The 24,152-nt window shown below is 41.8% G+C and overlaps 1 protein-coding gene across 1 annotated transcript in view; it reads left to right on the top strand.

Annotated features, from left to right (window-relative positions):
- The first annotated feature begins 3,686 nt into the window (after positions 1 to 3,686).
- The window catches only part of NWD2 (NACHT and WD repeat domain containing 2), a 57,627-nt gene continuing 37,161 nt past the window's right edge, over positions 3,687 to 24,152 (top strand). The window contains exon 1 of the mRNA XM_049794979.1: positions 3,687 to 3,874. Within this exon, the coding sequence (XP_049650936.1) occupies positions 3,724 to 3,874 (151 nt within the window). The 5' untranslated portion in view covers positions 3,687 to 3,723. The remainder of the gene's footprint in view (positions 3,875 to 24,152) is intronic.

The raw sequence follows: 24,152 nt of genomic DNA, 5'->3' as shown, positions 1-24,152 counted from the left end.
GGTCAACACAAGGATACTTCCTGCATTAACTAAATATCTGCTCCAAGTACAGTAAAGTCAGTGTGAAAGTTTGGGGATCATGCCTTCAGGCAATGCTCTGCAATTTTTTCTACAGGATGAGAACCTCTGCTCAGGCAGCTTCCACATAACCAGTTTGGGACTCAAATACAGACACTGATTGTAAAATACCACTTCCAAAGTAGTACATTTTCCTAAATGAAAAATTTAAAACAACTGTTATTCAATATGAAACAGGATAATTTTGATGTATGATTTATAATGAACACAGTAGTATCCTCTTCATGATTTGTATTTGGGTTTACCTAATATTCTTTGAGATTCTTTTTCTTGTTGTTGAATTAACAAAATAATTCTTTTTAATTTAAGAGAAGCTGCCAACTAATCTCCAAACTGAGCTAACCCAGAGTGCTTTCACACTGACAAAGTCTCAGGTACAGCAATGAATTAGCTTCTCTGTAATCATTTCTTTATCCTCTCCATTTCAGCCTCATAGTACTTCATTCCCAGCATTTTACATTCACAGGTGCTGAATCTGAGGATGTGGAGCCCCAGATGCAGGCAGACTGAAGCCGGACAGCGGAAGAGCTCGCCACTCTGAGGCATCTGTCCAGTTCAGCCTTCACAGAGGTGGCAGCTACCGTGACAGGAAGCTGAGTCATGCATGAGGGCAATCCACTTCACCGATCAAAATAGTAATACAGATCAGCACAGGTTCTGAACTGCATAGTGGGAGCCTGCAAGCTGCACGGACTACCTGCTTCACATGCAATGCAACTACGCCTGCCGCAAGAGCGGTAACCCCCAGGCGGCAGACAGACAGGGTGAACAGTTGGAATTGATAGGCTGGGTCCCGTTTCATTCAGCCTGGGTTCGTGAGACAATATCTTCAGTTAAAAGCGGATGCTGCTGTCAACACTGCCAAAGACAAAATTCCAAAAGAATTCAAATTGTGCAAACTCAAGTTCTCAACTTAGGTAAAGAGGGCTGCCAAAAAGAGTCTTAAAAAAACACTGCATTATGGCTGGCACGGTAAAGGGGTAGATCAATGAGCCTCATCTTCCAAAGAAGCTGTCTGAGAAATTTATTGATGATAACACTAAGGCAGAAGCAATATGAAGTGAGAGTCTCGGCATCCTTACCGGGAGCTGCTTCCACAAGCAAATTCATATTTAAGAACTGCCTAGTACTTTATGCTGGAGAAGCAAAGGAGACAGCCCAGCTGAGAGTTAGTCCCAGCAAAGTACATAAGACGTAATTCAGCCTACACTATAAATCATTTCCTCAGTGCATTCATTAACTGTCTGCAGCCTCAAGGAGCTGCTTTTCAGCTCTGTATTAGAGAAATTACCTGTTCATGACACAAGCCAGAAAAAGGCGCGTCTAAGCACGTTGGCTACACAAAGGGTAAGTGAAGTGTAGATAAGACCAATAGTTTTGTAAGCAGTGACATATATGAAGCCTCATTTCCTAGGGAATTGCACCTCATGACTGTCAAGATTTTTTAACTGAATTATACCAAAGCTTCAGGCTTGTCTTAAACAGAGCATCAGAAAATCCACAGAGAAGAGAGATATGCATGTCTACCATGAAAGGCTTCAAGTGAGATTTGCTCCTTATTGGACACCACTGAATCCTACAGGAATATACATTTTGATCAAAAGAGGGATTTTCCAGTTCCTAGGCATTCAGTTCCCAACACGGTGCCACAACCTCTCTGTCCAATGTTGACATTTCAATATTAATGCTTGTATTTTTCCTCTTTCATCCCCTGCCCGGCTACCTTCACAGAATTTACAGGGAATGTTATCTCTCTGAGAATTAGTGTCTTAAAATTTGCCCCTTTGTTTCATTTGGTTGAATTCGGCCCAAAATGTATGGGGTGCAGTACTAGTCAAGCAACAGCAAGCAAACAGCAGCAAAATTACTCCCTTACACTCACATGCAAATGCACACGGGATACAGTTTTGCATATGCCTTATTTCTTTAAGAAATCAGGATTAAAAAAAAAAAAAATTGCTCAGCAATACTTAAGGAACCCATCTGGCTGTCACCTTCGCTTCTGAAAAAAGAGCTGAGCCGTTTGCTTGTGCCTACTTTAGTAGCATTACCTCCTTGAAAGCCAGCTCAGCCTCCCCTGTTGCTGACACTGCCTGCCACAGCGGGCAACTCGTCCGGCAGAGACCGCAGCAGGGCAGGGGGGAACGCAAGCGTGGGGGGAGAAAGACCTCAGCTCTTACATACCGTGTGTAAAGACATCATGAGGTTGTTTTATATACATTAGGCATAGCGTATTAGATATTTTAATACGTGTGGATACACAAACCAGCTTCGTGTCGGATATACCACATGAAATAGCCTGTACAGACACTACCCGCAATTAAGGACTCTTATCTCCAGCCTTTGAAGCGCACAGAAACACCTGCAAACCCGGGTCTCTGTCGAAGTCTGCGTCTCCCTCCCAGGAAGGTATTCATTCCCACGGCCAGCAGACCCATCAGGCTAATGGAGGCCCGGCGCCCACCCCTCCCCTGCCCCCCCCAGCCCCTCCTCTCCGCTTTGCTGCCAGGTCCCTGCCTGCCCGCCCCTCCCTGGGAGGTTTCTAAACTCCGCGGCTCGCCCAAGGCCCGCCGCCCGCTGAGGCTGGGGCCGCCGCACCGCACCGCGCCGCGCCGCCAGCCGCCCGCGGGGACCGGCCCGCCGCCCCCCCCCCCCCGCCCAGCCCCGGCGCACGGCACGGCGGAGCCGCGGCCCGACCCCGCCGCCCTCCTGAATATTTCATCGGCGCTGCCCGACGGGATGCCCCGCCACTGACTGCTGCAAAGGGACCGCATCCCGCCGGCTGCTGGTCTCGCTGCTTCCTTCCTCTTTCATTCTTCAAACCGGGGCTTTGCATTTATTCCGATAAATAAATAACTGATTAAAAAAAGAAAGAAAGAAAGAAAGAAAAAGAAAGACAAAGGAAAAAGCAGCAAGAGCATCTCTTTTGTATCTGAGCAGGCGGGACTCCTGTGCAGGCGATTACCGAATGAAACGCAAGAAGGGCTCTGAACTCTTCGGAGCCCGGAGGATGAGCCGGCAGCAGTTCTCCTATAAAAATCCGGTCCCGGGGCCGTGACACACTCGGAGGAGGGAAGGCGCCGTCGGCCTTGCCGGAGACCTCCCTGCGTTGGACGCCGCGAACCCTCGTGGGCGGACGGGCACCCCGAGCGACTCGCCGGCCCGACCGCGCAGCGGCTCTCCCGGCGCCCGGCCTCCCGCTGCTCTCCGCGGCGGCCGGCGGCCGCGGCCGGCGCTGGGGCGGGGGGCGGGGAGGGAGGGGGGGGGGGGGGGGGGGCCGCTGGCCGGCTGGCTTGCCGCCGCGGGGCCGCCGTCCCGCCGCCCACCGCCGCGCCAGGCAGCGCTCCGCCGCAAACTTTCTTCCCGCGCCCTCCCCGCCGCCGGCCGCCGCCGGGGAGCGGCGCGGCGGGGCGGCCGCCGCCTCGCCTCCTCGCTGCCCCCCGCGCTCCAGCGCCGGGCGGCGGCTCCAGCCCCAGCCGCGCGCCGCCGCCGAGGAGGCGGGCGGCGGCCCCGGGCAGCCGGAGGGTCCGCATGGCCGCGGCCGGCGAGCCGGTGGCGAGCGCCGCTGCCGCCGCCGCTGTCCGGGGGCTGCCCTGAGCCGCGGCCCGGCGGCCGCCTGCGAGGATCGCCCTGCGGCGCGGCGGGATGTGGCCGGCCGGGGCGGGCGGCAGGCTGCCCTGCCCGCGGGACGCGGCGCTGCGGCGGGCGGCCTTCTCCGGCAACCTCTCGGCGCTGCCGTCCCACCTGGTGCCGAGCGGCAGGAGCGTCCGCGTCTTCATCAGCGCCAACCCCGAAGGTAACCCGCGGCCCGCCGGGCCCCGCCGCCGCCCGCCCCGCAGCTCCCCCTGCCGCCCGCGGCGCCCGCGCCGCTCCCCGGCCCCGGCCGTCGCCGCGGCGCTTCCCGCCGCTGCCGGGCGGCGCCGGGCGCCCTCGCTCAGGGGGCCGGCGGCGCGGCCGAGGCCGGCTCCTCGTCCCTCCCGCCGCAGCCGGCCCCGAGGGCCGCCAGGGCGGCGCGCTGCGGGGAGCGGGGCCGCTCCGCCCCGCCGCCGGGCGCCGTGCGGGGCGGCGGGGTGGGGCGCGGGGCGAGGCGTGGGGCGGCCGGGTGTCGGTGTGCGAGCTGGGGGGGGATTGGGGGGGCACTCGGGGGCCCCGATGTGCTCCGCTCCTGAAGTTTTATGCCCATAAATGACACCTCTGAAAGGCACCGGGAGGAGGGGGCGGTTTGGGGGGGGGGGTATGTGGTCTCTCTTTCTTGCGGTTTCGGAGCAGCAGGGCACGGGGGGCTCGGGACATGGAAACGGGCGAGCCAAGGGGAAGCTTTTCCGGGGGGGTGTTTCGTGGAGCTTTCCCGGGGAGGGTGGTTAACAGAGTTTCCGACTGATTTCACAGCAGAGTGAAAGCAGGTCTCAGCCGGCTGAGGCTACAGCAACGGTGATCCGGATTTGATCCCGGTCACACTCTGCTTCCAGGGAAGCATGCACCGAGACCTGCAGCTTTAGCCTGATAAAGTCGGGATCGCAGACTCGGTATCTGAACTAATTAGGCATCCTGCTACTTAAAGCCTATTTTTAAAATTACCCTTTGATATGAGGAATTTGCATACATTCCGGAGCTGTCATTCCCACTCGTAAGATTTAAATTGCTGAAGCATATTCCCACTCGAAGCACGGAAATAATAAATTAAGCGTTCGCACCTATGACATTTCTTGTCTGTAAAAATGAGCCCACTGTATTCACAATTCTCTTTCACACCACCACCCACCACCTTCCCCCCCAACATTTCTAATTCAACAATACTGTCAGCTTTTATGCAAACATCAGAGATCTGAATATCAGGCCTGAAATGACAAAATAGTTTGAATCTTAAAGTGAAAATTGTCTTGGCACCAGTACTTACGGGAGTATGAGAAATAGCGCTCACAAGCAAAAAAGTGGGCATAGTGCTGCCTTGAAGAATTCCCACACCTCCAGGTCTTCCCAGTTGCTCTCGACACAAGGAAACTCTCGGGTCTCACATCCAACATTCCTGTTTGTTATAAAAAGATGCCATTCTTTAGGAGGGCATGAAAATGCTTGCAGTTTATTGTTGCAATCTAAGCAAAGATATATAAATAGCAATAATCGAAAAAAAAATTTTTATTTGGCTCTAGAAGAAAATTAGTGTGGATTTTTAGAAGATATGTTACTCATTAGAAATGGATTTCTGCCAGCCTCGCCTTAACTGTGGAGCTACTGATGCCTCCGTTATTTGATGTGAATGGCATTTATCATCAGGATAGCTTGATATGTTAGCCAGATATTTGCTAAAATAAAAAAAAAAAACCACAATCAAACAAAAAAAAAACCCCACTAAACTCATTCTAAAAGTTGGGGTTTGAAGCCATATATATCCATTTGCAGCATTTTACCCTTGCATTGTTATTTCAAAATTCAGCTTTAAAAAAACATTAAGAGGAAGAAAATAATTTGGTCAGTTTAGGATTATTTATATCAGCCTCTTTGTAGGATCACATGGTCACAATGATTAACACTTAACATGTCCAAAATTTCATCGGCAATATTGCTCCTGCTTTCAGAAATGATCGTTTGAGGCAGAAATTTCAGAGTGGTTACAGATTTTAATTATGAACATTTAGGGACTCTAAATGATGAGAAACCACCTTGACTATTTACCAGTGATATCACTGACACAGAAGTGTTACTAACCGCATGTGACCTTAAAAAAAAAGTGTATGGATAAACAAGAAAAAATAGCCTACAATTGGATGTAGATACCATCTAGTAAAGTACTTAGTTAGAAATAAATATGCTGTTTGCAAAATACCTAAAAGAGTTCACAATGCAAAAGTTGTGGAAGAAAAGGTTAACCTTTTCCAGTTTATTAAACTATTTAGCATATTTAAGCCCCAAGCCACAATGTGTATTTGCATGATTAAGGCCTTTTTTGTTAATTTTCAGCATATCAATACAGTTTATACCCATTCTTGGTGCAGAGCATTCCTGAAAGGGGCAGACCGGAGCACCAGAGAAACGTAGGGATTAATCCTGCTAGCAGTCACAGGAAAACTTTATCTACAATTTAAAGTGTACAAACTTAACAGTAGTTTTCTTGAATTATATCAATTTAATACGTGTATATTGCAGAACTATGGTAAATCAGTGTTTGGGCTGTTCTTTACAAACATACTTTAGTATGACTGAAATGTATTATGGTTTTATTATGCAACTAGGAAAACGATTATTTGTAAAATTTCTTAAACAGAAATCCTTAGGAAAAAAACAAGTGGCGACAGTGAGCATGGGTAATAGAAACAAAATTGCTTCATTTTACAGTTTCATTTTCTAGAGGAAATTTTGAAGATAAGTGAAACTGTATGTTCTCCCTAGTAGTTAACAGTATTGTCTTGCTCAAATTGTTGATATCAATTAATCAATCCTCATATCACTCAAGATGATTGGATCTTTAGAGACACTGCAGTTGCTTTATTATTTGAATATAAATAAGTCTGTTTTCTCATTTCAGTAGATATAAGCAATCAGACATATTTTAAATATGTATTTTGGCTAAGAGAGGTTGAAGGCTGCTTTAAATAATTTCTTGGTTTTCTCAAGGTATTTTTATTGCTTCAAAGTGATGAGGCAAGTAAGTTATATTCGCCTGATCGTAATAAAGGTTTTTACTGTTTCACGTAGAAACCTGTGGACTGTAACAGCAGTCAGTTAATGACAGTTTCTCTGCTACTCAATAGTGCCTGTATAGACGGCTCCCATTAACATACAGTTCATATTAAATACAACAGGTATGAATTTCCATATGGTCCTGTTACATGGAGCTGTGACATCAGCCCCATATAGGTTCAGAGCATTCCAATGATTCTCATCACTACTTCAAACAGAAAATTATTTGAGTTGCAAAGTTTGCTACTTCCAAGCAATTATGTGGTGATACAAGGCAATATTGCAAGCCCTGGTTGAAACTGATGCCTTAACGGGAGTTAGGAATTTGTCTTGAAAATGAAATCCTGTGAATTGGAACATACAGTCAAAACTCTGATAATTTTAAATTCTCTTGGCTCTCTGAAAGTGAGAAAGTTAGCCCTTTGGTAGTTTGACTTAAGGTCTTGTTATTGCTTCAATTAGTTAAGACATTGATCAGTTTTTACTCTGAGCTCTTGTAAGTTTCGGTTGTGAAGGCGCCTTTCACATTTGTAATTTAGCAGAGGCAGATGAATGCACTGACGTGGGATATGTATAAAACCAAATACTACTACACACAGGTGGTTCCATTGAAGACAGGATGATAATACCTTTATATAGCATCTGAGTGTGTCCTGACATAGGTGGTGTTAGCCAGTCTTATCTCAAAGTGTAAACAGGGTTGCATTTAGCACTTCACATGGTAAGGATGCTCCCTTTTCCGTCCATTATTTCAGCTCCATACTGCTTGCTGTTATCTGGGCAGCACCTCTGCATGCTTCCTAAGTTCCAACATAGGACTGCTTTTTCTCGATCTTGACCGTTAATACTTTTTAGCCATTCAAAACATTTCTGTTGTACAGAAACAATTGTGATGAGATCATGAACAAGCTTTGTTTTAACAGCCCTTTTTAATACAGAAGGCCTATGTTCCTCATAGTTTCTGTGCCTCCAGCACCCATTTTTTAAAACTATAAACCCAACTACATATAAAAACCCTAATTAATACTAGTTTTGGCATGATTAATAATCTTAAGTATGAAGTCCTATGTGTACATGTACGAATGTAAAATGGAGATCTTATTCTAATAGAAGACACTACCAGTATTACCACCACTTTAATGCCTCTGTTGTACAAGGACGGTATAAAACTAAGCTGTACAGTTGGAACCTCACCAGTTTCTCCACAGATTGCCTGAGTGACATTTCCGTGTCTTACACTATGGAATGAGTTTGAGTTTTCTTGAGTTATACAGTTTTTCTAACTTAGTTTATTTCCATTGACATGCATCATCCAGAACATTGTATTCATTTGAAAAACACTTAATTCTAATAAAGTACAAATGTTTGATGCTCAATTTACATATTTTCTCCTGATACATAAAGCAAAAATCTCACCTGCAGTTAGTTTTGCTGACTAGAAAAGGATTATTCCTATAAATAATGGTTGCAGAAATGGGTCTTACCAATGTTTTTGTTCGGACCCGTTGTTGTAGGCTGCTTTGCTGGAATTATATGTATTTCTATGCTTGTTGATGTACATGTGAAAGAAAAAAAAGTTGTATGCATTTGTAGTTTAGTGCTACTGAACATGAGGGTGGATAACTCATAACAGATGAATTATGATTGCTTTAATTATAAAGTTATTGCCATATGTGATAAGAGAAAGGTATAATTTTTCATTCTTAGCATGTTCCAGGTGTATTATATTATTTTTACTTGAAATGTTGTTTGTCTTAAGAAAAATATCATTGAGGAAATGTTAATGTGGAAAAATACTTAAAACCCAGAATAATGCTTAGTTAATGATGGTCCTTTTTGGCCAGCCCCAAAATACCATATGGTGTCCCTACTTGGATACATTGCATGAAGATCTTTTTATAAAGACAATTTTATATAATCTGGGTGGAATTTATTCCTTAGCTAAAGGACAACACAGATGTTCAAGTGTATGAAATTGCAAGGGAGGTGTTGCGGAGATGTGCAGACAAATAACTTCAGGACTTTTTTTATGCTAAGTGTTAGTTCTGGTTACCTAACTTTGTACCTATTTATGGTTTTACGTGACGCACATCACTGTAGTGTTTAAGAGCTACAAACCAAGCTACACTTGGTAAAAAAAAAAAAAAAAAAGTTCAATAGTTTTAGAGATAAAGTTGAATATCTCAGAGTTTGGGAAAGCAACATGGTTCAAGTACCTGGGTTTGGTATGGGCCTTGATTTGAAATATGTCTTACTTCAGGAGGCCCAGAGGTCAGATATACCTACAGTTTATTAGGTTGGAGAGAAGCCTGCCATCTTCAGTATTTCTGCCTCTATGTGAAGTCTTCTCTTTCCTCTTATGCCACAGAACAACTCTGTTGTTGGTGTGGTTGAGCAGAAAGCAAGATCTGACTCTCCTTGAGACTGTATGACCGAGTCTCATGTAGGCTTTAACTTTTTTTGCAAGGCAGAGCTGGTAGATCTCAAGCAGAACCAGTATGAGATGATGTTTTGCTGAGCAGATTCTCAAGCCTTTGTTCCTGTTAGAGGAAATAAGATTGTTTTGGGCTAGGATGGAGACTGAATTGAAGTTTATTCTGCCGGACAGATAAACTTGAGAAACTATTGATAAACTGTATGTAAAGAAGTGCTCTTCTTGTCCCCCTGTTCTTTTTGTGGACTCTTTGCTTATGCAGCCTGGCGGCTGGGCTAAGGTTTTGCTCTAAATGTACCAAATATGCAAGTGGAAACACTGAAAACTTTTGTTTCATTTTCAAGGGGAACAAGATTAAGGTCAAGAGGTGGGGGGCGGGGGGGTGTTAGTAAAACAGCAAGCTATTTAGTTTGTTGGTTTTGTTCTTTCTTCTTGATACTTGGAAATAAGCAAAATTACCTGAAACCCAGTCACCTTCCCACTAAGCAGCATCTGGAATTATCAGCTCCAAAAGTTTGGATTAGGTATTTACCCTATCTACTTAAAAAACAGCACTTAAAATTTTTAACCACATGACCATTCTTTTTTAGTTTTAAAAAATGTTATGAAATTTGTATTTGTCTATAATTTTTATATATGTGTCTGTAGTGTGCATGCACACACATACACACAAATTATATAAAGTAGTATAAACTACATAAAATGGTATAAATGGATGTATAAAACTCAAGCTACACTGTCACAGACTATTTTCAAACTTGCTGTTAGGACCTCTTTTGAGAACTGAGTGATTTATGTTCAAAGGGCATCGCTCAAGGTTGTAATTCTAGCATTACTGAAGAACAACCTAGGTTTTGTTAAACGCTCTTGTAAAAGTAAAAGCTTTACAGAGGAGTTTAGATTTTATTCACAAGTAAACATTTGGGGTTGTATGGACCCGCAGTTTAGGTTCTATGGCTGTTTTTCTTAGCATTGAAGAAATAATATTAAAACAGAGCAGAACCTACAATTTCTTTTCTTCCTTTTTAACTTTGCAAATATTGCTTTATTTGTTATGTGTATTTGCATGCTAGACGGGTTCCATATATTGCAGTTTATGTATGCATGCATCTTTTCATTAAACTAGAAATACAGAGCAGTCAAGATGTGCATAGGACACCAGAGCGTGCCTTGTTCTTGTGTAAAGTGGTCATCCTTTCAATGGCAGTCAAACAGGAGTTTGCAGTCCCTGTACACTCGACACAGTTTCTAAGTACAGTGAGGGACAGTGAAACGCTTGCGCAAATTCCAAGTGATATTAATTTCTCAAATAATATGTTAGATGATGGACAGCAGCAGTATTGAATCGAGTCCTTACTGTGAACCGTTCCCTCAGCAAGGTATAAGACCTGGCTTGAAATGAGAGGCAGCACCATGCAGGCAGCGTTGCAGTGCCTTCCCCCATCAACACAGGGGAGCTTCTTTCCTGCCTGATCAAGGGCAGTGCGATGACCTCTCAACTGAGCAACAGTCTGCTGTGCAGCAAACTAACGAGGATTTCCGAGGCTGTGTTTCAAGGAGATGACGTGTATTCTGTGGGGGGCTTGTGTAACCGCGTAAGAACAGTGTAGTACAAAGGGTACATAACCTGGCGTCCTATCTCTTAAGCTTACGCAGCGGAATAACTCCTTTTAAGAAACTTACATACATGACTATGTGGGCACATGCATGTGTCCACAGATGTGTAAACACACAAGAGAAAATCCTACATTAGACTTCAAGTTTTGTTGGGAGAATTCTAAAATATTTATTATGGAGAGAAAACTTTAGATCGAGGAGTTACTGAACTCTAATTCAAGATACGAGGACAGCGGCAATTTTTTTCATCTGAAACAAATGAAATTTCTTTGAATTTTCATCTGCTGAAAGAGTATTTTATGATAAGATATCCTTTCAGGCTGCAGTAATAATCCATTAGTAATATTTAGCTACCAGTAATTTAAGGTTTTAATATATTGAAGGTGGTAGGTATAAATATAATGTAGTCATAGATCGTCGTGTGTATGGAACACAAAGAAATCTGGCAGGTTTTAATATAGGCAGTGCCATTCAAGACAACTGTTTTATCCCCTTACTGGAATTTTAATTAAAGAAGGATAATAATAGATAGAATTAGAGAACCCGATTTAATCGTGGTTGTGCCAGTGCAACTCTAAAATAACTCCACTGGCCTGATGCTACTCTTACTAATTTAGGTTTTGTATCAGAGGCAGGCTTTTACTTACAAAATCTTTAGTCAAAAGGGGAGTAGTCCTAAATCACAGGTAGCTGAAAACAAGGAGCGTAGCAACGTAAAGAGGAGGAAGCCCCAAATCAGTGCAGAGTACCATGTGCATGCTGCTGTGTTTGACAAGGAGATGTACCCCATACAACTCTTGTAAGCCACCCCATCACCACCATATTTGCATGCCTGCCTCTATCTTTGTTTGACTTGGCCTTAAACTCCCTCTATAAGCATCTGCTATTGCCCATTTTTGGAGACAAGGCACTGTGCTGGACAGACCTTATGCCTGACCAGCTGCAGGCATTCTTGTACAGAATCTCCATCTAGAGAGAAAAAGTCACCTTTACAGACTAGATTTAATCAGGCTGTTCAAAATACACTTGGTGCCACAAACTGGAAAGACTAGCAAATGGCAGGACTTCCACACTGGATTTAATCCACAGTCATGCTGTTGCTAAGTTTCAGTCACTGGGACTGATCAAACAGCTAAACAGATCAGATTTCAAATTGTCAGAGCCTGACAAATATTCATGTCCAACCTGCTCCTAGTGTTTGCTTGGGGTGGCACAGCTGCAGTCTTCAGTATAGTAACATGCCTCTGTGGTATGATTAAACACTTGAAAATGTTTATTAATAGAGTCCATTTCACCCTTCTAGCAATTGAGTACCTTTGCAGTCTCACCTATGCTTTATAAATCTCCAGCTTTGTCCTCCATCTCTCTGATACCTCAATCAGGTATTGAGATATGTAGTTATAGTGTATGTATGATACATAGCAATGTTTTTTGTAAAATTATTATTTAGAGTCTCTAATTAGTAACATTTTACAAAACATTAAGATGAAACGAGAATTAATGACTAAGAGCCCTGTCTGGACAGCTTTAGTTTCAGAGAGCTCCCCAACTGTAGTGTTTGCTATTGGCAGGCATTTCTGAAGCCTAGACCCTTTGATGTGTTCGTATTATTAAAGAGCATTTGCATTTTGTAGAAGCTACAGCACTTCATAAAAGTACAAAATAGACATTCAGAAGCATATAGAAGTTCAAAGTTAAAAATCATTGGCAAAATAAATGGCTTGTGCAAATCCTCCAATATACATTATCTGTTAGTTAGCATTGTTTATTTGCGTTGTACAAGACTGATGCCTGGCCATGCAATGTAGGAAGAAATGACTGGCACTTTAGAGTATGTGTAACAGAAGCCCTGACACTGCCTGAGCTTACACTCCGTGTTTACTCACAAGCAATCTCACTGACTGGATTTTATTAGATGAAGATTACTTTTAAGGGTTTGAGAACCATCAAATAACCATGTGGGTTTGATATTTTCAGATGAGAGGAGTTATCCATATTTGTAGAGTTAGGCACATCAGCTATTATATGAAGATAAACAAGAAGCAAATGCAGTAAGATTGGACTTAGTGAGTTAGACCAAAGGAGCCCACTACTTCTCTGACCCTGGCAGTTTCAGATGCATGATGAAAGAATAAGAGATTACACCCGGGACAGAATTATAAAGATTGTATCTTTGTGTTTAATAATCTGCGAGGTCCTTTGGTTCCATGAATTTATCTAGTTGCTTTACTAATTAGTCAAGAGTCTTGGTACTTAGAAGAACCTTTCAAAGTCTTGAGATAGATTATTGCGCAGTCAAATGCCTAATCCTAACTTAAGTGGGAATTTTGTTTGAACAAGACCATGCGTATTCAGCCAAAGAAGAGGTCTCAAAAACCAAAAGTGGAAATATCTATGGAGTAGGGTAACTAAAAGCAGATCTCCCTAAAAAAGTAACTTTATCCAAAACCATAATTGTAATGATAGATTTTTGTCTATCTGTCTGTGGAGAGAGAGGTTAGCTGTGAAGACCTAGTTATCTGAATGTCCTTATTTCCATAGGTTTATTAAAATGGAGCCATACTAAGAAATAAATAAGGAAATGACGTGTTCAAATAATCTAAGATATGGAGTCTAATCTAAAGGAGTGCAGTGTGTCATGCAGGACTCTAATCTAAGGGTTATTTTATTACCAAGAATTTTCCACACCTACTTACGCGAGCGTGACATAGCTAGAGGATCTTGCTTTACTGTCATAATCAAACATAACATAAGCATGACTGCTTTATTAGTGATTTTCTTAAAATGAAGGACTTATTCTTTTTATTTTTTTGTACCTACTGTGGTTTAATAAAGGCCCCAAAAATTCTAGAAAAGGGGAACAGAAGAAAAATATTTTCTTACTTGATAATAGTCCTGATGGCTAGATTCATAGTCTGTACTGTTCTGGCAAGACAAAGTTATTTGTTCTGAAGAAAACTCCTATTTTTCTCCTTCATTTTCCACCCTATAATATTTTTGATAGCTCAGATACTGAGAGCAGTGAGCAGTGATCTTTTTAGGAGTGGTTGCTGGAAAATACTAGGAGAATGATAAAATCATATTATTGTTTGAGAGTGGTCTTGATTTGCTTATACATTTATTGGATTGCATTTAAACGTGATGAAGAATTATGCAGTGCTCTTGAAGGAAGTTATTGAAACATTCCTGTTTATGTGATCGTTAATTTGGTATATCAAGACACTAGCAAAGTTTGTATGATGATTTACTTTGAAATGCAAGTAATTTACAACATGGGATTATAAAGAATTAAGTGATCAAAATGAGTGCCATTGAGTTAAATGACATGCCATTTAAACCAGGTATATGTGGCCATAACAGAGGTCCAAGGGACCTTAGGCAGTTATTTCAATAGTCAGTTATTGTGCGAATCACAGACCAGATATTGTGCGAATCCAGAGGCTGGAAGGGACCTCTTGAGACCTTCAGATCTGTCCTCCTGCCTGAAGCAGGATCAAACATATCTGTGCCATTCCTGACAGAAGATTGTCTAGTTCTTCATGAGCTGTCTCCAAACCAGTTAAGAAAATACACAGGAAAACAGACTGTACGGCATACTGCTGCAGTATGTCTTCGAAAACACAATGGGTAGTGCTTACAGCAACATACACAGACACAAAATAAGCTCATTAGTCAATAATAATGACCAAAGGTAAAAGATTTCCCTGAAAATTTCCTTGCAATAGAATGAGTTTCAGTAACTTTCACTACTGTATGTCATTATTCATAAATTTCTCAAATCCAGTTTCTGCCTCTTCATCCTTTTACCATGTCAGAAAGCCGATCTATGCATCCATGCAAAAGATAGATAATATAAAGCAATAAACCCCCATAAAGATTATTTTACCATGGATGTATGTCCTGCAGAGGCCTGCTTGTTTCAGGTGAAGCTTTCCTGCAAATGAGGCATTTATGAACTGTCCAATAGCTCATGTTACAGCTTTTCCTTTGGTGGTTTATTTATGAATGGGAGGAGGAGACTCATTTGCAGGACTTCTCTTATTTACCTGGTGAGTTATTCTCATGTAGGATATTCATTATATTTCAGATTAATATCATTCGGTCAGATTTGTTTAATGTCAGTCAATGAGTTTAAAATCTTTTTCAAAACCAAAGACATGTAGAAGACACAGATCGTCATTTATTCCTCCTTTCTTTAGAAAACAGAGCTAAAAATGCAAATGACATCCTTACACTCCACCTGTTTTCATTATGAATGTTCTATTTTATACTTTCTATAATCAACCATGTATAATACTATATAATTCTATTGAGGAATTCCATTGCTGGTATATTGTTCCAGTGTTAATACCACAGTCAGCTTCTCATAGTCATTATGTAAAATCAAAATAATTTCAAATAAAAGAAATGAGATCCTCAGTCGTGGATTCGGTTGTGGTTAACTGTATGTAGTTGTGGAAGGTAAAAGATGGCTTGCACATGTTTTTATCTGTTCTCTGGCAAAGGGACAAATACCTTCACAGGCACTGAGAAAGACTGATAGTGTCTGGCAGTGCAAGAAAAGGAAATGAAGTCAAGTCCACCCTTTCAGCCATCTTCTACACTGCCGTTCAGAGTATAGCATCATAGAAGATCTTTATCCTCCCTTAAAGGTAATTCTAACTCATTGGGTATCATTATTGTGAAAATAACAGCAAAGAGTTGAGGAAGATGGCTAAAGTCATTTGAAAGTACTAATTTGGAAGACCGTCTGTAGTTCAGTCACTGATTGATTAAATTGGTATGCCAGTTCTGGAAGTTCTTCAAATATTATTTTCTGTATCACACTTGTGAAAGGTATTTGTGAGCAATTGAACTCAGTTGTTCCAAGTACATCTGCTTCTCAAATGGAGCAAATGACAGGAACATGTATTGTCATTTTTCAATTACTAATGCCTCAAGATTGTTAAACTGCAAATTTACTATTACCTTAATATATATAATCAAAGAAATTAATAAAATCTGGAACAAGAAAACAGTATCTAGTAAAATCAAGGCATCAGAAAAATATTTGACTCATAAAAACAGATACATTGTAGAATTTATTAAAAATGGCCTTTCCAACTGGATTATATAATCTTCACTAAAAATAATGCTTAGATGAATCATTAGAATTGGAAGGAGTAAGGGAGAACGGAGGTAAGATAAATCACTCTTCCTTTACATGTCAGTCACTGTTTTCCTCTCAGACATTACATAATCCATCAAAATGAGCCAGTTTTGTAAATTATTTGGTCATGTTCAATGACTTTTAGCACAGAGCCCACCTGGAATTCTCAGTTTTAAAAACTGTTGTACTGCAGTGCCTGCAAGTGGGTGGTTATAGCTAAGTAGAAGTTGTCTGTTGGTATGTGAAATAGTCCTGTAAGAAATCAGTGGAGATTCTCTTATTTAGGCAAGGCATGGTTGAGTTTCTGGCATCCCTCCCTCACGTAGTCCCGTTGTTCTGGGCTTAATGCCCTCTTGCAGCTGCTCTCCTTTGCTGGGATTGTCATTTAGTTTCTTCATCTTTGATAACTGTTTCTACAGCAGCCAAGAACTATTCTGACTGTGCAGTGATGTTATTTAATAGTCCTCTCCATTTAGCATCAAGAAAAAAAAAGTCTGTTGCAAAGAAAACTCCTACTTTGTTGATGCAGACTTACTGCACTGATAGCAAGCAGCACCTCTCACTTCTTCTGTGGGTGTTTCTGCACACCCACAAGTGTCAGGTTCAAGACTTTTTCATCTTCTGGCGTAAAAGCCTTCACATCTTTCCCTTGAAGCCCATACAATAGGCTACATTTATCAGTCATGCTTTTCCATCTGGCCCGACTGACTTCAGGAGTTTTGCAGTGACCCAAACCGTGGCCATGTTCTACCAAAGTTACTTAAGGAAGAATACGACCTGGATTAGAACTTTGTGACTTATGAACTTAAATAGAACGTTTAGAGAAGGGAAGGGCAACTTTACCTGAGAGCAAACAGTGCTTGCAGAGCTCTTCAATAGCTTTGCAGCGCTGCCAGATGTAAAGTCACATAGGTGTGTTTATTGTAATTTCTTCACAACAAGGTGTATTTAATGAGCCTGCACCAGCCTGTACTGTGAAATACACGTGTGCTTTTACAAGCCTTGCTTTCCCGTGGCTTTTTATGGCTTGCCTCTGCTTTCTGCCTTCTCAAAGCCTCCAACATACTACTTCATTTGCTTCCGGCTCTTGAATCTGCAGTTCAGTTAGGAGGCAGAGTGTCTGTGACATCCCGTTGCTTTATTGATTGCCACTGCCTCATTGCCTCAAGTGCTTTAGTAACATACCCTGATTGTTTTCTCTTTGCTCTAGTGATGTCAGAAAAAAACCAGTAAAGCCACTGCAATACATACAACTTAATTGTTAAAAATATTTTCCAGTGTTGTACAGCTATTTTTCTGCTTTCTAGGTAATTCCGTAATTTTTTGAAGTGTGAGTTGACACCTCTAGATGAATTAGTAGGATTTTTGCATGTATCTTTTTTACTGCACTGGCCCTTTTTATGTTTTCTGTTATGCTTTTTTGCACAGCTCACCCAGAAGTCCTCTTTTAGATTTCAAAATAAGTTTTTCTTTCACGTTAATTTTGATTATAGTTGCAAATTCTTATCCTTGCAGGCTTTGCCGTTTTCCAGTGCTTAGCTGTAATAAGCTTTGGTGTTCTGCAGAGATAATTTTCAGACTTAATTTTGGTGTCTCTAAACGTACTGTGTCTTCAGTTTCTCCTGTCACATCATTTAATTGTATGACAATAATTGTTTGTAAATCATCATGTTTTCAAGAGCTTTTCCTAGTTTGCTTTATTGAATGAAAGAATTAGATTTTGTTGAATACTTCCACTTGTGCAGTTTGCAGAATGCAAAATTCTCTCCCTGTAGAGATTCTGCCTTCAACCCATGGTGCCACTAAAGCTCCCACTGTGCATTGGCATTTGCATGGAGATGCGTTTGCATTTGCAGTGTTTGTCACAAATCACAGTCAAGGGATGCAAGGACACCTAGGCACCCAAGCTGCAATCTAGGGACTATCTGCAGAATTGGGAAACAATTCCAAGTCAACCTAGCTATTCTTTTTTCTTTAAGAACATCTACATGTAAGGGTGAGGTTTTCCCAAGAGGTAATGTGAGGTTTGTTATTAGGATACATTATGAGATAAAATTCCGCTTCAGAGTCCTCATCCATACCCTACCCTCTAGATTTAATAAGTATGTAGTGTTTGATTATTTATTTATTTATGGGCTGGAGGATTTCATCTAAACTCTGTGGAAGTCAGTAAGGTATCAAAAAGTACTGGATTTCAATACGTGCCGCAAATATAGAACTTCATTTCAGATCTACTGAGATTAACAGATCTTTCCATTAACTTCACCAGCCTTTGGATCAGAATCCAAATTTGTTTCATGTAAGCATATTGTACGCATAATAAAACTCAGAGCTCTCAGCAACCAACCTTTGTTTTAAATTGGGAACAGAGTCATGTGTGAATAATCAAAAGTCTTTTGATATTTAGATACAGGAACTTCTTTTCCCTTCTGTGTCATTTCCATACTGATATTTCCCAAAAATTCTGTATTTTAACATGAGTCTTGGCCCCATTGATCTTACTAGATGCTTCATTTTTTTATGTATACAAATTGACAACTGGGTGTTATCGTTAAGCCAATAGGTGGCACTAGTTAATCATATTAACAGTCAAGATGCAGGGTATTTTCTAAGAAAGATGTCACTGTGAAATGTGGCCAGCTATTAAGCATTATAATTAAAAAAATAATAAATGCATATTCTATCTGTGTTGTTTTAAATTTGTCATCTTACAGAACTGACAGTAGGGAACATTTCACAGAAGCACGTTTTAAAACTACGCCTCATTTTAAATTGGATATTGTTTGATTTGGGGCTACAAAAGAAGAGCTAATTGCTGCAACTAGGAGTTTTAGGCTTATAATTATGCCCTACATTTTGAATCCTGCATCAGATAGTTAGGTCTTTTGTTTTAAAAATATGTTTGTTTAAATGTTCTGGTGTAGACCACAAATTTGTAGTCACATCCTGTCATTTCTTCACAACTGAGAGACACATTTCAGGATTACTTACTATTTTAATGTAATTTTCTGTTATTTCTTCTGATTTTCAGGCCAAGCAGCCATTCCTTTGGGCTCAAATGCTCAGCCCACTGTTGTTGTATTTATTTTTTTAAGAACTGAGACGGTTGAGGAGAGGGACATGCCAGCAGTGTTACCCTGCAATATCCTGGTGGCTAGAGCACTAACCTCTGAGCTGAAGGACTGCAATCTAGGTCCTCCTTAGTCCAGCACAGTCGCACACACTTTCTGCACATCCTGTGAGGGAGCTCCCACCATCAGGCTGGGTGAGGACACGCAGCTGTGTACATCACAGTAATGTTGCAGTATTTTGCTAGTCAGAATTTATTTGGAGGGTTACAGTCAGTTGTGAGTTTTAGTTTAGTTAACGAATGGTCTTCAGTCTGTCCAGTTTCTCATTTGCCTTTTTAGAGAGCCAGTAGACACCTGAAGATTGGCGGTGTTGTTCAGGGAGGGCACATTGGAAGAAGTGACCCAGACCAATCTGTTCCCATTCTCTAAAAAGAGTCTTGGGGAGCTTTGGATGCTTATTCTAATGCTTTCTAATCACAGAAACCCCAAGGGAAGGAAATTACAAGAGAGTCTATGCAGTTAGTTTTCTAGGAAGGCAAGGGCACTGGGTAGCTCAAGTCATTTTTCCCTGTCATACCAGCTACATGATTCAAAGTGCTCTGAGATTCTCAGATGAAAGGCACTATAGAAAGGCAAATGACTTATTATTCTGGTATTATTTTCAGAGACAAGGTTTCCATAATATTTAGGGACATTTGTTACCTACTAGTATTCAAAGCTTTTAGTATCAGGGGTAATATACAATGCTATTGTGCATTATTAGTAAAAAAAGATAGTTTAAAAGGAATAATTCGGTTGAATAGTCTTATGTGACAAGAACATACTAGAATTAAGAGGTTTGGCAGCCACTTCCTTACTTGGTATTGCTGCTAAGTAATTTTTAACCTTATTTGCATCATATCCTTAGACAATTCAAGTACAGAAATTCCTACTGCAGTTAGCAGGCAATGGGTGTAAAATACCCACATTTTTTATGATTGCAATGCATTAAAAAAATCCCATGGCAAGAATCTGTCCTATCCATCCAGCAAATCTAAGCATTTAGAATACCTGGAGGAAGCAAATAGCTGGGTATCTTCGTGGATACCCATTCAGGACTAGATTAGAAGATACTCTATGCTCATGCAGGGCCTCAGAGCTCCATAATCGCACAGAAGACTCCAACATTATGTGGTAATAAACATATCTGTGTGCATTTGTACAGGAGACTAAGCTAGCAGAGAAGTAGCCTGTGGAAAGAGGTGAGGTCAAGACCCCCAGCCAGCCTCTGTCCTGACCCACTGCAAAGCATGGGAACACCAAGCACAGGGAGGTGATACAGAAATTGTTTCTTCTGTGCGTACAAGGAGCAGCTCTTTCCTGGGTGACGGGCTGGAGATGAAACCTGCAGGCAGCTCTGTGACCCCAGAGTTCGTTTCTGTGGTACCTTGAACAGCTGCAAGGGCAGCTTTGTTCTTCTTTTTCTGCCTTGGTCCTTCTAGGTTCAGCTGCCTGCCTCAGCCTGTTATGTCAGTCAACAATTTTCCTGCCGGTTCCTTCGAGCTGGGTAATGCAGCATTCCTCTGTCAGTCAAACTGGCAGTGCAAACACCCTCCCTGCTTAGGACTTTCCCCTGCTTGAGGGCCTTAGCTTGCATTGTGCTTGGGTAAGGTTACTCACAGGTTACATTTCTGTGAACAGACTCTCAGCTTGAATGCACTGCTCCTTTGAGGATAGTCAAGCAGGGCTTACTGTCCCCACATTGGCACCCCCTGTGCAACACATGATAACAGGATGGGGCTGAGCAACCTCCTTATTCATCTTTGTCGAGCCTCGGTTGAATACAAGTTGTGGTGTGACTCCAGCCCATGAACATGAAAGAGCCATTCTCATCACTGTGGCTGAACTCAGACCAGTACAACCACCAGCAAGAAGAGGAACGGCTTGGTCTTAGGGCACAATAACTGGTGCTTGAAAATAGGTGATTTCCATTGGGCTTCTGTGTTAACTGTTCACTTGTATATACATTTTGAAATTTTCTTCAACTAGTCTATTTTCCATGACTTATTTTATCCCAGAGATTAATGTTTGGCAACTGTTTGTAAATACACATCATCTGTTTACTAACACAAGAACGTAAAATGTACTTCTCCCTATTAAAAATAAAATAAGTGACTTTAATAGCAGAACAGCTTGTGTTTGAAGGTCAGACTTTGGCATGGAAATAGTTCACGCTGAGAAGTAGCACCTTGGAGTACTCTAATCAAAACTGGCAGTGATTTGACTGAGCTACAAGCCTTCAGAAATCACACTTCACACAGTCGTGTTTAAACAGCGATTGCCTATTATTTGGCAGAAAGGCTGTAAATGCATATGTGGCTAATTCAGTCAAGTCTTCAGCATTACGCTGGGGAGAGGGAGGGCTGCGATGGCATTCTCAGTCAGTTCAAAGCGCAGGGGTGGGCAGGATGGTGTGGTTATGGACTGGCTTAGGAGGCAACCATCTGCAAGAGTTAGCACTTGTATGGAAGGTGTGTGTTCAGCAAGTCACTGTCTTGCTCAAGACAGTGTTGGGTTTTGGTTTCATTTAAATACTGGACACAAGTTTAGGGTTGGGTTTGGTTTTTTTAAGTTTTGTCTTATGTTTTTGCAGATGTAGTTTCATTCCCACACTTTATTATGGACTATCATTTGGATTTCAGAGTATCAGAATTAACATTAGGAGGTGTATAAAGCTCATCTCACAGCCACTGTCTCATTATGGCTGCTAGAAGAATGTCATTTAGTTAATCCATTCATCTGCAGCAGCAGCCTGGAAGGTGGAATTTGCCTGTGTGACATTTTTGTTAGGATCTGCCAGCTTCACAGACTTGCTGTCACTGTAAATCAGGTTAGATTTTATTTAATTAAACCAGCTTATCTGCCATCCATACTAATTACTGTAGTTCATCTTAACTATATGCATTTCTGTTTCCTTGAAGTTTCACAACTTACTACAAATAGAGGGATTGTTATAATTCATTAATATAAGCACCAGACTCATTCCATTCCATTAGATTTGGAGGTAGGAATAAAAATACAGGATGGGTATGCTGAGTGTCTTATCCAGAACACAGTTCTAGCTGAAAGAATGTTTTCTCTCTTTCTATTTCATTTAATACAGTATCAGAAATGTAGCACTACTCTTGCAGTGTGTTGTTTCATTTTCTGAACTAGAGTCTACAAGTTATGCTGTAGGGAATAGCACTATGTCCTAAAACTACAGCCAGTGGGGTTCTGCAGTGTAAATCCTATGGGCATAAATGGAAAGCAGCAGAATATGGTTTTATCTGTTGTATACCTCAGACAATGTATTTCCCATTTATCATTCAATCACGTTTAACTCTTAACTTCTGCCCTTTTCCAATATTTTTTTTGTTCCTGCAACTTAGCTAGTTTCCTAGCGGACTGTTCTGTCCACTGTCACACTGATAATTTAAGTAACTGTAATCAGTAACTGTGAATTGTTTCTTCTTTAATAACAAATCTGTATTCATGATTAATTTCCATTTAGAGAGGCAAGAATAATTTTGTTTTAGCTTACTGTTTAGTAAGCTGGCTTTCAACAGAGGTTATTCTACTCAATTGTGAAGATATGGTGCTCTGTATTTTTGTAGACTTGCATGCCAAAATTAACCAGTGTTAAGGCAAAGAATATAGAATATATAGTCTTCTATCACTGACTGATCTAAGGGCCTCAGTTACTGTGAAGGTAAAAAAAAAAAAAAAAAAAAAAAAAGTGAAGTATTTCAAATGAAGCAAAGTACACGGGTAGATTTTATCACAAAGTACAGCAACACTGTGCAGTACAGTGACTCCAAGCCAGCACTGACAAAAGTTGCTTTGGAGTCAAAATAATACTGCTGCGTCAGCACAGTGCAACCCTCTGGCTAATTAGCCTTGTTACCTGTGTACTATATTCTGCAAGAAAAGGTTGACTTAGGCACTAAAGTGTGATAGAAAATGAGTGTGGATCCTAAGGAGGGAGCAACTCATCCATCCCTCTGTTCCTTATGGATTAACTCAGGCAGCTCTGGGCTGAGAGCAATGGATTTTGCACTCCATTCCTGAATATCTGTGGGATGTGTCTGTATTCATCCAGATCTGGAGTACACTTCTGAGGTGAATCTCTTCTCTAATATACTTGGACTCACATCATAGAGCAGTCTTGGCATGCATGAACTGGGTTCCTTTTGGACAAAAAACAGGAAGATAACTCCAGGATCTCACTTAATGCACTCCAAATGTTTGTGGGGGTTGAGCCCAATCCAAAGTAAAATCCCCTGAAATCCCCTGAAATACATATGGCATAGACATTGGGTCCTTGGCACCAGCTGTTTTAGTCTACATTTTTGTTCCCACCGGCCCACGCCGTAGCAAAACTCTTCCCAGGCACTGTACGAGGGGCCTGGATGACTAAGACAAACCTGCTGGATCTTCTGAGACAGGATCACTGCTGGTTGCAAGGGGGACTTAGGAGGTCATCTGGGCTAACCTCCCTCTTGAAGTGCTGCCAGCAGTAACTTGGTCAACCATAAACTTGTCTAGTCTTGAAATGCTCCAAGGACAGAGGAGCTTCTCCTAGTGTCCAACCTGAACTTCCCAAGCTGTAATACATTGTTGTTGCCTTTGCTGTACTGTCTGACACTGCCACAAAGAGCTTGGCACTCTCATCTTCTTAAGTGCCTTAGAAGTAGTTGTAGGCTGAGGTTAGGTCCCCCTTCTGCTCTTCACCAGACTAAACAAGCCCAGATTCCTCAATCTTCCCTTGTGCTCTTGGCCCCTGACCATCTCAGTAGCCTCTCCACTTTCCTCCTGACCCTCCTCATCTGCAGTGCCCAGAGCTGGGCACAGCACTCCTGGTGCAGCCTCTTCAGTGCCAGGGAGAGGAGGGTAATAACTTCCCAAGAGGGAAGTGAGGAGAGAGGGAGTGAGGCCACACTCCTCTGAATGTAGCCCAGAGCAGGGTCTGTCTTATTTGCAGTGTTCAAATTGGATATATAAAAGCTGTGCACTTCAGATTTATGATCTCACCTTGAGTGGTGTGCCCACAGTCAAATAGAAAGCTTGCAATGGAGCAAGGACTTGACTAATGCTTCTAGACCAT

Source organism: Accipiter gentilis, chromosome 3 (assembly GCF_929443795.1).
Source record: "Accipiter gentilis chromosome 3, bAccGen1.1, whole genome shotgun sequence".
Classification (NCBI taxonomy): Eukaryota; Metazoa; Chordata; class Aves; order Accipitriformes; family Accipitridae; genus Astur; species Astur gentilis.
The sequence above is the reverse complement of the archived record's forward strand: the minus strand, read 5'-3'. Positions and strand labels throughout refer to the sequence as shown.